Below are 14,451 nucleotides of genomic sequence, written 5' to 3' on the forward strand. Positions count from 1 at the left end.
CACCTCTGCCCGAGCTCCCCTGCATACTGGGGGTAGTTGGTGGCATTTCATCTGTGGTTATGCCTCTGACTCAAGTAGGGCACCCAGAAAGCGGGGACTGGGCTTCATTCTTCTTCGTGGACCACAGCTCCAGGCACCCATGCTTTCAGTGGGCCCCTCCAGGACGCCTGCTTTCTGCACCCACAGCTGGGAGACAGGGACAACAAAAATCTTGCCCTTCCTGGGGAAAACTGAGTCTGCATCCATTTTTCTAAGGGCCAACGGCAAGTCCTACGGTGAAGACGAGGGGGGCGGCACACACGTCACACGCAACCAGACTCGGAGGCCTTCCTCCACCTGTGCCTTCCCCTCCCCAGGCCGCCAACCTTAAACAGCGGCCTTGGCCGAGCCAAACACAGCCCCGGAAGGAGAAGCACTTCGTCCACCTGAAAGGCCTCTAGTCGTGCACGTCCTTTCTCACGCTAAGCAGAACTCCCATTTGTAAAACATTTATATTATTTCGGTTTATCGTATTCCTTTATCCCTAGATTACAAAACATACATTTTTTTTTTTTTTTTTTTTTTTGCAGTACGTGGGCCTCTCACCGTTGCGGCCTCTCCCGTTGCGGAGCACAGGCTCCGGATGCGCAGGCTCAGCGGCCATGGCTCACGGGCCCAGCCACTCCGCGGCATGTGGGATCTTCCCGGACCGGGGCATGAACCCGTGTCCCCTGCATCGGCAGGCGGACTCCCAACCACTGCACCACCAGGGAAGCCCCAAAACATACATTTTTAACTACAAGTTCTGTGGTCCTGATCCATGCAACTTTTCCTATTTAATACGAGCGATCACAGGTACCTTTTCTTAATTATTATTTAAGAACCAACACCAAAATAAATAAATAAAAGGAACTCTGTCGTCCTGGTGACCTCGCTGTAATGTCAACAAGCCGCCGGCTGGATTTTGCCTCCCCCATCTCTTGGGAATTCGGCCACTTCTCTTGTCACCACGGTCACCACCCACTCCAGGCCCCTCTCCTCTGGACCGACCCCACTGCTCGCTTCCATTCCAACAGGTCACACTTCACCTCCTCCAGTTCTCCCAACTTCTCTCCACTGTGTGGCCGCAGTGAGCTTTCCTTAAGACTTCCAATCAGAGCTCATCACTCCGCTTCTCACCGCTCCCTGCATATAAAACAGCATCTGGGCATGACCCTGGGTGTGTGTGTGGTCTAGCCCTGTCCTGCCCGCCCCACATGCCCCGCGCTTTCAGGCCTGAAAGCTCCCAGCCCCTTTTACTCAGGACCTCTGCTCACCCCAGCTGGATCTTCCTGGGACATTCCTCCTCACCCTCCATGCTAAATTAGCTTCTAATCTTCTTTCCTATTTTGGCTCCAACTGCCCTTCCTCCAAGGTGCTGGAGAAGGTCAGGCCTAATCTCACCCCACAGCCCCGTGCCAGCGACCTGCACTCCTCACGCCTAGGATACTCTGCATTGTGGGATCATCTCCTTATTTTTGCTCAGCACTCACAGCCCCATGCCTGGAACAATGCCTGGACCTGAGCCCACAGTCTGTGCTGAAGGATTTCCTCCGTTTGTTACTATGCAGTGAGCTCTGCTTTTCCCAGACACCCTCTGTGTGGATTCTGTCCAACCACAAGTTGTGCTTTGTGGTCTTTATAGGCCCGTTGTGGAGGAGATAAAACTTTTCGCTGAATGCATCAATTCAGCAACTTTTAAAAATGTGATGACTGTGTCTGGGATGTTTTCATTCATCCAAGTGGCAAGTTTAATTGGGCCCTGGCAGACATTAGTATGTTACAAAAAACTGGCATTTCCACAGCAGTCCAACTGAGATCACTGATTCATTCCTGAGAAGTGAGCTCATCCCTCACTGACTCACGCTCCAAGCCTCCTTCCAGGCTTGAGCTGCTACTCTACTCTGCCTTCTCCTGCCATTGATGGAACCATAAAGCAAGTGGCTGGAGAGGCTGCGGGCAGAACCCTAGCCAGGGTGAGAGCACGTAGTGCAGCCTGAGTGGCCAGTGCCGGCCAGGAGGCAGCTCAGAGTCCCTGGTCCAGCTGCGACAGCCTCGGTCAACATGCTTTTCCTGTGGCTTGTTTGGGAACAAAACAGTCCGAGGCATGAGTGAGGGTGCCTTACAGGGACCTGTCCTATGAAAGGGAGATCACGGTCCAGATGGAAGCGACCTCTCTCAGCTGCTTTGTCTGACCCTTAACTGGAGGGGGACCTTATGTCTGTCCTTGATTTCAGGCCTGAGAGGTTCAGACAAGGGCTTCTCTTGGCATCGTCTGTTCTGGGACACGTGGAGACTGATGACCTGGGAAGACTGCATGTGGCTGTCACCCCTGTGGGGGGCCCGGGGCTCCAGCCAGAAACAGAGCTGCCTTGAGAGGGGCAGTTCCCTCCTCTGGGTGCGGCAGGTCCTCCACTACCCAACCCCAGCAGGAAAAGGGAGAGCTCTGTGTGGACACGGTCAGGGTGAGGCCGTCTCAGTTTTTCTTAAATTGTCCTCTTAGCGTTGTTCTGTGTGTCCTGGACTTTCTCAACTGTGCCGTAAACAATTCAAGGTCAAAGGTGTTTTTTCTTTTCCTGTTCCTGACATCTGGCATAGGCAGGTATGATCATCTTTTGTCAAATGAATAAATGACAGGAAAAAGAAGAAGAAGAAAAAAAAGCAGCACCACAAACCTCTCTGTGCCTTAGTTTTCTCCTCTGTTGGGATCAGGCTGGCCTGGGTGTTATGGGGACCGTATAACCAACAAGGCAAAACTCTACCCTCAAACATCTCCAGCCTTGGTAGGTTACACAAGGAGGTTTCACCAGCGGCTTTACCTTGAAAAGAGAACTACCTGAATCAAAGGTGTAAACAGATACGAACAACTGTCTGTTCACATGTTGCTATTGTTATTTTCTCTACTATGAAAGCAGAAAGAACTGTCTTTTAGAAAAATAAAGAATGGGGTCAGCTTGGTCTATAGTTAATGTTACTTTCGCTAACGGTGTTAAGTGCTAGTTTTCCACGAATTCCTCCAGCTCTTCTCTCAAATTTCTTTTCCTTAGATAATTCTTAGCCTCAATATGACCTCTGCTCGATGTTGTACTGGGTCCAAATCAACAACCAGTGTATCCATCAACGATACAAAAAACAGGAAAATACAAAAATTATTAGCATGAGGGGGATGGTGGGAAGATGGGCTGGTGGTGGGGAGGGAACAGCTGTACATAAGCATTGCTGTTGTTTAAAGTCAGAACACCAGGGAACACAATGCAAGTGCTTCTTGGATCTGTGTCTCCTGGCCTGCAGAACTAACAAACCCCAAATAAACTAAGTTTGGCCTCAAAAAAAAAAAAAAAACCCAACACTGAACAACTCTCATGGTGGGAAGCTGCCCTTTGAGGGGCGGAATTCTAGACCTGGTATCAATCCTAAATCAACAGTCAGAATGATATTTAAATTAGGCCACTCACTCAGATCTCAAATGCAGTGATGGATAAGGAAAGTAACTGGAGCCTTTAAAGCTAGTAGCCTTTATGCTTCGCTAAAGGAACTAACCACCTGGCTCCCTGTACTCACGCCTCCAGCACCTGAGAGGAGAGTGGCCGTCCACTAGCAAATGGAGGTCCCCAGTAATGACACAGCACTGTGTTGCCCTTCCCTCCAACGCAAATTCTCTGTTCCCTTCAGTGGGAAAATATTTCACTGTCCTTCAACATCCCATGCTAATAAATGATCACGATGTGGGCATAGATTATTAAGGTTCCCTGCACCATAAATGGTAATTGAAAGAAACTACCAAAGTTTGTAAAGCAATTATACTCCAATACAGATGTTAGGAAAAATAAATAAATCAACTACCAAAGTGCCCCAATGCACTAGATGGGGAAGCATCAGGCAAAACAGACACAACCATGATTTAAACCAGACAAGTGAAAAATCGATCCCAAATAATTCAAAGGCAAAAAGTGTGTGAAATTCAGGACTTTCTTAATTTAATTTGTGGTAGAAAAAGCCACATATGAGGCAACAAAGGACACTGTAAGTTACTCTCCAACATGGCCCATGGAGAACCTCTTCGCTGATTAGGGCAGAAAATGCTAGAATGGTTTATTCCTTGCATCCCAGCATAGCATTAGTAAAGAAACTGCCTGCGAGCCACAGTGGCATGAAAAATGTTGCCAGGCTCTTACATCTGATTTACGAAGATCTCTGGTGGACAGGGAAGGAAGAAGGAAGAGGAATAAGGTGATTGACCTTCATGGATTTTTGGAATCCAGTATTCACCAGGACAGACCCCAACAGCTTCCACAGGGAACAGAGCAGAAGTGAGAGAATGATCTGATTCGTAGCACAGCCCATCCAACCTACCAAACCAAAATTGTCATGTTACTTTGTCCGGGACCCTCTTTTTTTTTTTTTTGCTGTACGCTGGCCTCTCACTGTTGTGGCCTCTCCCGTTGCGGAGCACAGCCTCCAGATGCACAGGCTCAGCGGCCATGGCTCATGGGCCCAGCCACTCCGCGGTATGTGGGATCTTCCCGGACCAGGGCACGAACCCGTTTCCCCTGCATCGGCAGGTGGACTCTCAACCACTGCGCCACCAGGGAAGCCCTGTCCGGGACCCTCTTAACTAAAAACACAGAAATGTGATTATTTAGGACAAGTATTCTGAGTTGCCCAAATATTTCCATATTGGGATTTGGAGGGATGTTATAAAAGATAAAACACAGTGTCAGAAAAGGATTTTTTAAATATTGAGCCAAAAAGGAAAATACTTACCACCCAGATGACATTGGATGTTTTAAATCTACTGATCTGTATCTGAAAAACCATTTTCAATTCCTGATGATAAGCGAGGCTGTGGACAGTCCATTGTAAACGCAAACACTGACACGTAGAATTGACAGAAACTTTCAGCGATCCAGGAGTTAATGGTAAAGGTTCAGATAAGACTGAAAAGCCAAAACAAGATATGAAATAACATTTACTAGGAGTATGATTGAATAGTCACAGATAATTAAACTGTTCAATATCATCATTTAGCTGTAGAAATTATTGCTCACATATACATTCTAGAATTAGACACTTTGAAAACCTGGAGCGAATTCAGAAATCACTCAGCAGATAAAGAAATTAAGACCTAGATGAATGAAATGACTTGCTCAATGATACACAGCAAATTAATAAATTGATAAACAGTTTCACAAGACAAAAGGATACTCTATTGAACAATCTAAATGGTTCAGAAATTTGTAATAAGGCTGAATAAAGAAAGAGGACATTTTGCTATAAATTTCATTTCAAGAGGACTTTTTGCTATAAATCTGCTATAAGAGGACATCTAAAATGAGAGTTTTCTTTTTGGAAGTCAACATTTCATAGTTTATTAAGTAGCTATAAAGTGACAGCAAGTTCCATCTCTAGATATTATTGCTTAAATCTCAACGCACTGAACTTAAAACACCTCTGGCAAGAATTCACTGGACTCTTCGGATGAGACTAGGCACTTAGTGTGAAGTAAAATAATTGTGACAAGGTTTCTAGCTCAAGGAAGGAACCTAGCTGGAGAGACACAACAGACTCGTAAGAAGTAATGAGTCATTGCAAGTTTAGAATATTTAGTGGTGTGATAGAGTCTGTCAAAGAGTAGAGATTCAAACACGAAACAGATTTGCCGAGGTCAGTGAGCTAGGAAACAGCCCAGAGAGAGGATGGGGCCTGATGGAGTGAGTGAGATCGCTGCTAATTCCTGGAGAAGAACAAAGCACCACTTTTTACATAAGCAGAGGAAATGCTGTGCAGATTCAAAAGGAATTGTGTATTGCCGAATCAACTGGTTTCACTCCCTTCTGAGGGAGTCTAAAGTGAACTGGGAATGGTGCAAAGGTACTGAAAAGATTAAGACTGTAGGGAAAAAAACAACTGATAATTGACGGTCCATGGTGGAGCACATTCCATCTTTTCAGCATTCATTTTTCTAGTTCTTTGGGGGTTTCCCCTAGTGATCTGAGACCCTCTGGCACCTAGTTTAAAAGGCAAGAGAGTATGTTCTTTTGAGAATAAAAATGGAAAGAATCTCTAATACTGGAAAAAAATGTTCCCAACTGCCATTCTACATGTGCTATTTTTCTCACAGAGAGGTAAAAATAACAGCGACAACAAGATTGGACACGTACTCTTTACCAGGCACAGTGCTAGGTGCTTTACACACGTTGTCTCGTGTCATGCCCACTGTAAAACTCAGACAGTAATTTTTTATAGATGGGGAAACTGAAGTTCAGTAAGCTTAAATGATTTACACAAAGCTATATGGGATTTAAGTATAGATCTCTCTAATACCAAAACCTTGCTCCCCTTTATTGCACTGCCCGCCAACTGTTAAGGCAGGAGCATCCTGCCCAGTCAAAGGTCACATGGAATGGAATGTCTGAGAAGTATGCTGCATGGCTCCCACCATGTCCTGCCAAACTCAGGATACAGATGAAAAGGACGGGGCTCTGGACCCAGCCAGATAAGCTGAGACGCATTCCTGATAGATATAAGCATGAAGCTTTTCATGTGAATGGTCCACATGGTAGACAGGTTCACAATCCAAGTAAAGCATCAGCCTCAGAATTTATTTTAAAAAATCTCAGAAAATTCATTCTATGGAAGTTAGGTTAACAAGAGTGTCCATAAAACCCAAGTTATTAGCCATCAATGACTATCTTCCCAAAAATATACCCATCCTTTGTAATATTTTGTAAATGTGGTGCTGGGGATGGCTAGAGTACGAATTAAAATCTCAGTATGGACTCCCATGACCTTGGCGTTGGCAGTGGGTCTTTAGATATGACAGGAAAGCATGAGCCAAAAAAGAAAAAAATAGATAAATTGAACTCCATCAAAATGTAAAACTTTTGTGCATCAAAGGACCTTGTCAAGAAAGAGAAAAACAAACTAAGAATGGGAGAAAATATTTGCAAATCACTTATCTAGCATCCAGAATATATAAAGAACTCTTACAACTCAACAACTAAAAGACAAACAACTCAGTTTAAAAAATGGGCAAATGACTTGAATGGGCATTTCTCCAAAGAAGATGTACAAATGATGAAAGAGCACATGAAAAGATGCTCAACATCATTAGTCATTAAGGAAACGCAAATCAAAACCATAATGAGATACTATCTTACACTCACAGGATGGCTATAATTTTAAAAATGGAAATAAGCATTGTGAGGATGTTGAGAAATTAGAACCTTTGTACATTGCTGGTGGGGACGTAAAATGGCTTTAGCACCGTAGAAAACATTTTGGAAGTTCCTCAAAGAGTTAAAATCACCATATGACCCAACAATTCCATTCCTAGGTATATATCCCAAAGAATTGAAAGTAGAGACTCAAATACTCGTACACAAATGTTTGTAGCAGCACTATTCACAATAGCCAAACGGTGGCAACAACCGAAATGTCCATCAGCAGATGACTGGATGAACAAAGTGTGGTATATCCATTCGATGGAATAAGGAATGATGCTACAAATTAGGCAAGCCTTGAAAACATTACACTAAGTGAAAGAAGACAGATATAAAAGGTCTCATATATCAGGGCTTCCCTGGTGGCGCAGTGGTTGAGAGTCCGCCTGACGATGCAGGGGACACGGGTTCGTGCCCTGGTCCGGGAAGATCCCACGTGCCGCTGAGCAGCTGGGCCCGTGAGCCACGGCCACTGAGCCTGCGCGTCCGGAGCCTGTGCTCCGCAGCGGGAGAGGCCACAATAGTGAGAGGCCCACGTACCGCAAAAAAAAGAAAAAAAAAGAAGAAAAAAAAAAAAAAAGGTCTCATATACATAGTATGATTCACTTCATATGAAATATTCAGAATAGATAAATCTATAGAGAGATAAAGCAGACTGGTGGTTGCCAGGGGCTGAGGGAGGGAGGAATAGGGGATAATTGCTTAATGATTACAGGCTTTCCTTTGGGGATAATAAAAACGTTTTGGAACTATATAGAGGTGGTAATTGCAAAACATATTCAATGTACTAAATGTCACTGATTTGTCCACTTTAACCATAAACTGATTAGTTTTGTTACATGAACTTCACCTCAATAAAAATTATTTTTAAAATATACATGATCATGATAAAAATGTTCAAATAATACAGAAATTGAATCCCCAGCATCCTACCAACTCCACTCTCACTCCATTGTCAAGTTCAAATCATGTATGTTTTGCTTGACTTTTTTCCATACACTTAAAAAAATCATGTTGAACTATGCACTCCATTTTATATTTTTTAAAGTACTTATATTATTTTTAAAAAGCTATAAAGAGAAGTAAAACTAACATGTTAACAGTCATTTCTGGATGGTGAGGTTGAGTGATTTTAACTTTCTTTTTTATGCTTTTCTGTACTTTGCGAATGTTCTTTAGAAAACACGTATTACTTTCAGAACCATATAATATGCTAGATTTTTTTTTTTTTTTTTTTTTTTTTTTTGCTGTACGCGGGCCTCTCACTGTTGTGGCCTCTCCCGTTGCTGAGCACAGGCTCTGGACGCGCAGGCTCAGCGGCCATGGCTCACGGGCCCAGCCGCTCTGCGGCATGTGGGATCTTCCCGGACCGGGGCACGAACCCGTGTCCCCTGCATTGGCAGGCGGACTCTCAACCACTGCGCCACCAGGGAAGCCCTAGATTTTTTTTTTAACATCTTTATTGGAGTATAATTGCTTTACAATGGTGTGTTAGTTTCTGCTGTATAACAAAGTGAATCAGCTACATGTATACATATATCTCCATAGCCCCTCCCTCTTGCGTCTCCCTCCCACCCTCCCTATCCCACCCCTCTAGGTGGTCACAAAGCACCAAGCTGATCTCCCTGTGCTATGCGCTGCTTCCCACTAGCTAGCTATTTTACATTTGGTAGTGTATATATGTCCATGCTACTCTCTCACTTCGTCCCAGCTTACCCTTCCCCCTCCCTGTGTCCTCAAGTCCATTCTCTACCTTTGCGTCTTTATTCCTGTCCTGCCCCTAGGTTCTTCAGAACCTTTTTTATAGATTCCATATATATGTTAGCATATGGTATTTGTTTTTCTCTTTCTGACTTACTTCACTCTGTATGACACACTCTAGGTCCATCCACCTCACTACAAATAACTCAGTTTCATTTCTTTTTATGGCTGAGTAATATTCTGTTGTATATATGTGCCACATCTTCTTTATCCATTCATCTGTTGATGCACACTTAGGTTGCTTCCATGTCCTGGCTATTGCAAATAGTGCTGCAATGAACATTGTGGTCCATGACTCTTTTTGAATTATGGTTTTCTCTGGGTTTATGCCCAGTAGTGGGATTGCTGGGTCATATGGTAATTCTATTTTTAGTTTTTTAAGGAACCTCCATACTGTTCTCCACAGTGGCTGTATCAATTTATATTCCCACCAACAGTGCAAGAGGGTTCCCTTTTCTCCACACCCTCTCCAGCATTTATTGTTTGTAGACTTTTTGATGATGGCCATTCTGACCTGTGTGAAGTGATACCTCATTGTAGTTTTGATTTGCATTTCTCTGATAATTAGTGATGTTGAGCATCCTTTTGTGTGTTTGTTGGCAATCTGTAGTCTTCTTTGGAGAAATGTTTATTTAGATCTTCTGCCCATTTTTGGATTGGGTTGTTTGGTTTTTTTTATATTGAGCTTAATATGCTAGATTTTAAAAGAAATATTAAGATATCTGGTTCACTTCACTACAATGACACTGCAGAATGCATAATTTAGTCTTCTAAATTTACACCAAAAGGCTGAGCCCCAGTTATCTTTCCAGTTTTATTCCCCACTGGAAGTTAATAAATTGGCATTCTGATTCTTAACGAGTTTGGGCAGAGTGAATCATGTATCAGGCCCTATTCACTCAAAGGTAAATGAAGTAAGTTGGAATTCCTGAATGCTCAAAGCCCAAACATGGTGGTCATATTCTATTGTTATTTGGCTAGAGGTTTTATCTCCTTTGTGAATAAAATGTCTCAATTCTCTAGTTAGAGGCAACAGCTGTTATTCATTCTCTCTCTAAACCTGTGTCTTCCAAGCCTAATACAGTGAACTAGAGGGAGATGGGGAGAGATGAAAGGGCAGATCCCTTATGGAACGGGGGGGAGGTTGTTTTAGTAGCCGTGTAGCCATCAGCACCAGGGAAGCAGGGTGCATGCAGAGTCACCCCACCTTTCCTAGCCCTCATTTCATCTTGCCTGTATGGTTGTTCGTTGCTGTCAGTCTCACTCTAGATTCAAATTTCCTGGAGGACAGAGGCAGAGGCTTATGCACCTTTGAACGAACTCTTGTCCCCAGAACTTGGCATGACGTCTTACCCACAGCAGATGCGGATCTCAAATGACAGAGATCCAGCATCATCATGATATCAAGTGCCTGCCTGACCAGCAGCGCCTCACTAATAATTCGTCCTTCCTGGCACTCTCTTCTCCCCAGGGCTGCTTTTCCCACCCAGCGTGTGAGGCCTGATCTCAGCGTGCCGTCATAGCCTGTTCTGTGTTTGTCTCTCCGCAGACTGTGAGCTGAACATGGGTGGGACTGAGTCTTACTCAGCACGCTGGAACCAAGACCGTAACATACCTCTCACGGTATAGAAACTCCGTGGCTGGTTGCTGAATGAGTGAGTCACCTACAAGTATCAACTTTACTTCTGGAAGCTCTAGAAGGCTGCCATATGATGCTTTAGACAAAAGGGGAATTCTTTGTACTGACACATGCTCTTGGTGAGTGTTGAGTGACTCAGGTACTCGAGAGACAGCAGTCAGAAATAACTGGGTGGAAAGCAATTTAGAACATCCTTGGGAAATAGCAGGCAATGCCAAGGGAAAGTCAGAGAGATAAAGGAAATTGAGGATGAGGAAACTGAAACTAAGAAAAGGGGAGTGACTTTCCCAAGGCCACACAACCCAACCAGAACCCAGGGCTCTTGGCCCAACTCTTTAATTTATAACGCTGTACTGGCGTGTGGCCAAAAAGGGCAGGCTTGGAATCAGACAGACCTAGCTCTAGTCACAGACTGTCCTCCTATTTTCCCCAACCTGTTTCTCTGTCTGGTCCCAACAACACTCTTTAAGGAAATAAACCATGGCCCATTCGTAAGATGGGATACCATGCAGCCATTAAATATGTTATTTCTAGAAAAACTTTTAACATCAAAGGTAAAAACTCTCGTCATATATTGTATTAATTATTTTGATAAGTATATACAAAAGTAAACTTATTAAAGTATATATACTTCACTTGTTTAATAATTTACCTGTATACACTTTAATAAGTATATATAGTATAACTTCCTAGTATATATATTTATATTACATATAATATATATACTTTATACTATATATACTGTGATAAGTATGTATACTTTACACTAGTTATACTTCAACAAGTATACTTTATATATAAACTTTATACTATATACACTTATTAAAGTATGTATAGTATAAATACTCCCGGTGTACATATAGTATAATTTTACCTCTATTAAAAAAACCCTACACGTTTATATCTCTTTCTCTGTCTGTGCAAACATGCGCACAAGAGACTGGAAGAAAATACATCCAAATGCTAGTCATGATCTCTGGCTGATGGAGAGTGAGCCCAGGGCCGACAGGAAGTGAGCCTGGGCTCTGTCTCATTGGACAGGAGAAGCTAGGTTACCTGAAAGGGAGTCTCAGGCCTGAGCCTGGCTGAGTGATTGAGTGAGAAGCCCAGTGGTGTGAGTGGACATTTAGTAGGTACTGGGTCAGATGCAGCAGAAATCGAGACAAGAAATCCAAGCAGTTAGGGTGAGGACAAAGCAGGATCACTTCGCAAAGCGGGTATGCTTAGCTGAGAAAGCTGGAAGCAGAAACAAAGACTGGTGGAGAGAAAAACAGGTAAATGCAAGTCGGATCTAAATAAAGGAAGCTGAAAGGGTGAGCAACAGAGCTTGCCCTGAGAGCAGAGTCCCTTGTAAGTAGAAGGCTCACAGTAAACTGTTGTCAGATCAGATACGGAGACTTCACTAGGGAAGTGAGCGGGGCCAAAAGCTTAGGGTTAAACACCTGGGTTAAACACCTGGCTTCTCTGGAGAGCCTGGAGTTGGGGCCCTGGGTCTGTCTGGGAATCAGGAGCTCTAACTGAGCCCAGACATTCTTATGGTACAGACCACCCACTCAGCCCCAGTGTGTCATGCCTAGATTTTAGCAAGTAAGATCGATGGAGTGAGGGGTATCGATACTACAAAAGAGGAGTCCTCCTAATTTCCACCTTTCAGCTCCAGATTATGGAAGAAACCAACAATCAAACTGTGATTTTTAAGAACCCATAAAAGTAGCACCTTCTCATGTGCCCTGAACCTCATAAAAAACCAAACCCAGACCTCAAGAATATCAGACGGAGAATTGAGCTCTTACCAGAACAAAATCTTCCTTTTATTTCCAAATAGCCTATCACAGAGTTTCAAGGGAAATGGATAACTTCTATGGACATTTCTTGCAAACATCATTTTCATGAATCCATGGACAGGAATTGTGTGAGTAATTACTAAGAGCATATGCCTGTACCCTCTGTTACAAAGGGAGTATACAGCAAAGAATAAATGCAGAAAGAGGAAAAGGTAAAGCTTTATAAAATACAGGTAAAGGCAACACAAACTTTATACACCCATAGAAACTCTCTCAAGTTTGAATCTGTCTTCAAACTGGCTCAAAGTGATAAAATACGCATAAACATTTTAATGGTGTTGAATTCTTACTGACTTTATTTACAAAGTTGATTTATGGCCAAATACCTTCGCTGTGCGAGTAGCTAAGAGACAAATACTATTTCTTTACCCATAAACAGCATTTCAGCACTTAGCATATTATCTTGCAGGTAACAGCCTCTCAACGAACGCAGCTGTGGCACAGCCCAGCTTGCTCTAACCTTGCAGCCGACACTGGACACATAACCCATCTCTACCCAGCAAGTTTAGAAGGAACTCCTCTGGCAATGGCCATGGACCATATATTGATCATGACATTCTCTGGGATTAGATTCACTGACAAGTTACCATTGACTGGGAAATGAAGGTTAAGGTATAGCTTACTCCATTGACCAGGAAATCAAGGTTAAGGTATAGCTTACTCCACTGACCAGGAAATCAAGGTTAAGGTATAGCTTACTCCACTGACCGGGAAATCAAGGTTAAGGTATAGTTTACTCCACTGACCGGGAAATCAAGGTTAAGGTATAGCTTACTAAAATGAGCCATCAAGATGAGGAAGCTCATGACTAAGGTAATCACTGCTACTTACCAATTTCAAGTAATTTTCAAAGAAAAATGACCTGTTGATTTTTCTCCAAAGTACCTGTCACCTTGTTTTTTTTCCCCTAGGTGATTTTTTTTTTTTTTTTTACTGTTCTTTCCACTTCTTACCTTCACTTTCGTAAGTTCTCAAGGACAGCAATGCCAAGAGGAATGTTGTCTGAAAAACTGCAAAGAGAGCCATAGGTTCTGGTTTTCTGAAAAAGATAAATTGCAAAGAAGGGAAATTTTATTTAATTTTAGCTGTGAGCAAGTTTCTTTGAACCAACTGCGGAAGACGATGGCATTAAGGTTCCCGCTCTTCTCTCCCCCTCATGTCCATACCCCCGTCACTGTGAATTTGGAGTCCCCCCTCGCCCCACAGTGAGGCAATCTCCCTGCTCCATCTGACTTGCTTTGGCCCGTAAATGAGGCAGAAGTGATGGTATGCCAGCTTGGAGCCTAGGCCTCAAGAGACTTTATGTATTTCTGCTTGCTCTTTTGTGTTTCCACCTTTGGCATGAAAAGAGCATTTCTGGGCTATTCTGTTAGACCCAGGAGGAGGACAAGAAACCTGAGGCAGAGCGGAGCCCCTGAGTGGCTCCAGCAGGGGCCAGCCTCGGTCAGCCAGCAGCCGGCCATGCCCCAGCCCAGAGCAGCTGTTCCCAGATGTGCCGCTGAGTCTGTGGCAATAGATAACGATCCACCAATGTCTTCAAACCCAGCAAAGGTTGGTGAAGAAAGATAAAGCAGAGAAACAAGAGTTAAATATTAAAAAACGGTCACAGTCTCAGAAGAGCTACATCTGAATGAATTCCTCATGGGGGAGTCATCGCCACGCTGCCCTGTCTCCCTCCTTAAAATGTCACCTGAGAGAAATGAGCACTTGGCACCGACGAAGACATGCAGAGTTTCATTGTTCAAGATAATTTCCGGTTTTCCTTGTCTTAGAATAGGGTTGTGAACTACAGGTCAAAGAGCTTCACTGACTCATCAGGTCCTCAGACCATTGGACAATCCGAGGGCACACAGAATAAGCCTGGATGGCCTCAAGGAGGCTAATATGTTCATTTCATAAGAAACGTTTAGTCAGGGGAAGTACTGCATTTCACTTTTCTACTTCAAACTCTGACTTATCATGGAGA

The 14,451-nt window shown here is 43.6% G+C and overlaps 1 protein-coding gene across 1 annotated transcript in view; it reads right to left on the bottom strand.

Annotated features, from left to right (window-relative positions):
- Window positions 1-14,451, bottom strand: part of OSMR (oncostatin M receptor) — a 57,817-nt gene that overhangs the window by 28,778 nt on the left and 14,588 nt on the right. The window contains exons 2-3 of the mRNA XM_060009565.1: window positions 13,439-13,524; window positions 4,783-4,955 (exon numbers count right to left, since the gene is read on the bottom strand). Of these exons, the coding sequence (XP_059865548.1) occupies window positions 4,783-4,955; window positions 13,439-13,511 (246 nt within the window). The 5' untranslated portion in view covers window positions 13,512-13,524. The remainder of the gene's footprint in view (window positions 1-4,782; window positions 4,956-13,438; window positions 13,525-14,451) is intronic.

The sequence above is a fragment of the Delphinus delphis genome, chromosome 3 (assembly GCF_949987515.2).
Source record: "Delphinus delphis chromosome 3, mDelDel1.2, whole genome shotgun sequence".
Classification (NCBI taxonomy): domain Eukaryota; kingdom Metazoa; phylum Chordata; class Mammalia; order Artiodactyla; family Delphinidae; genus Delphinus; species Delphinus delphis.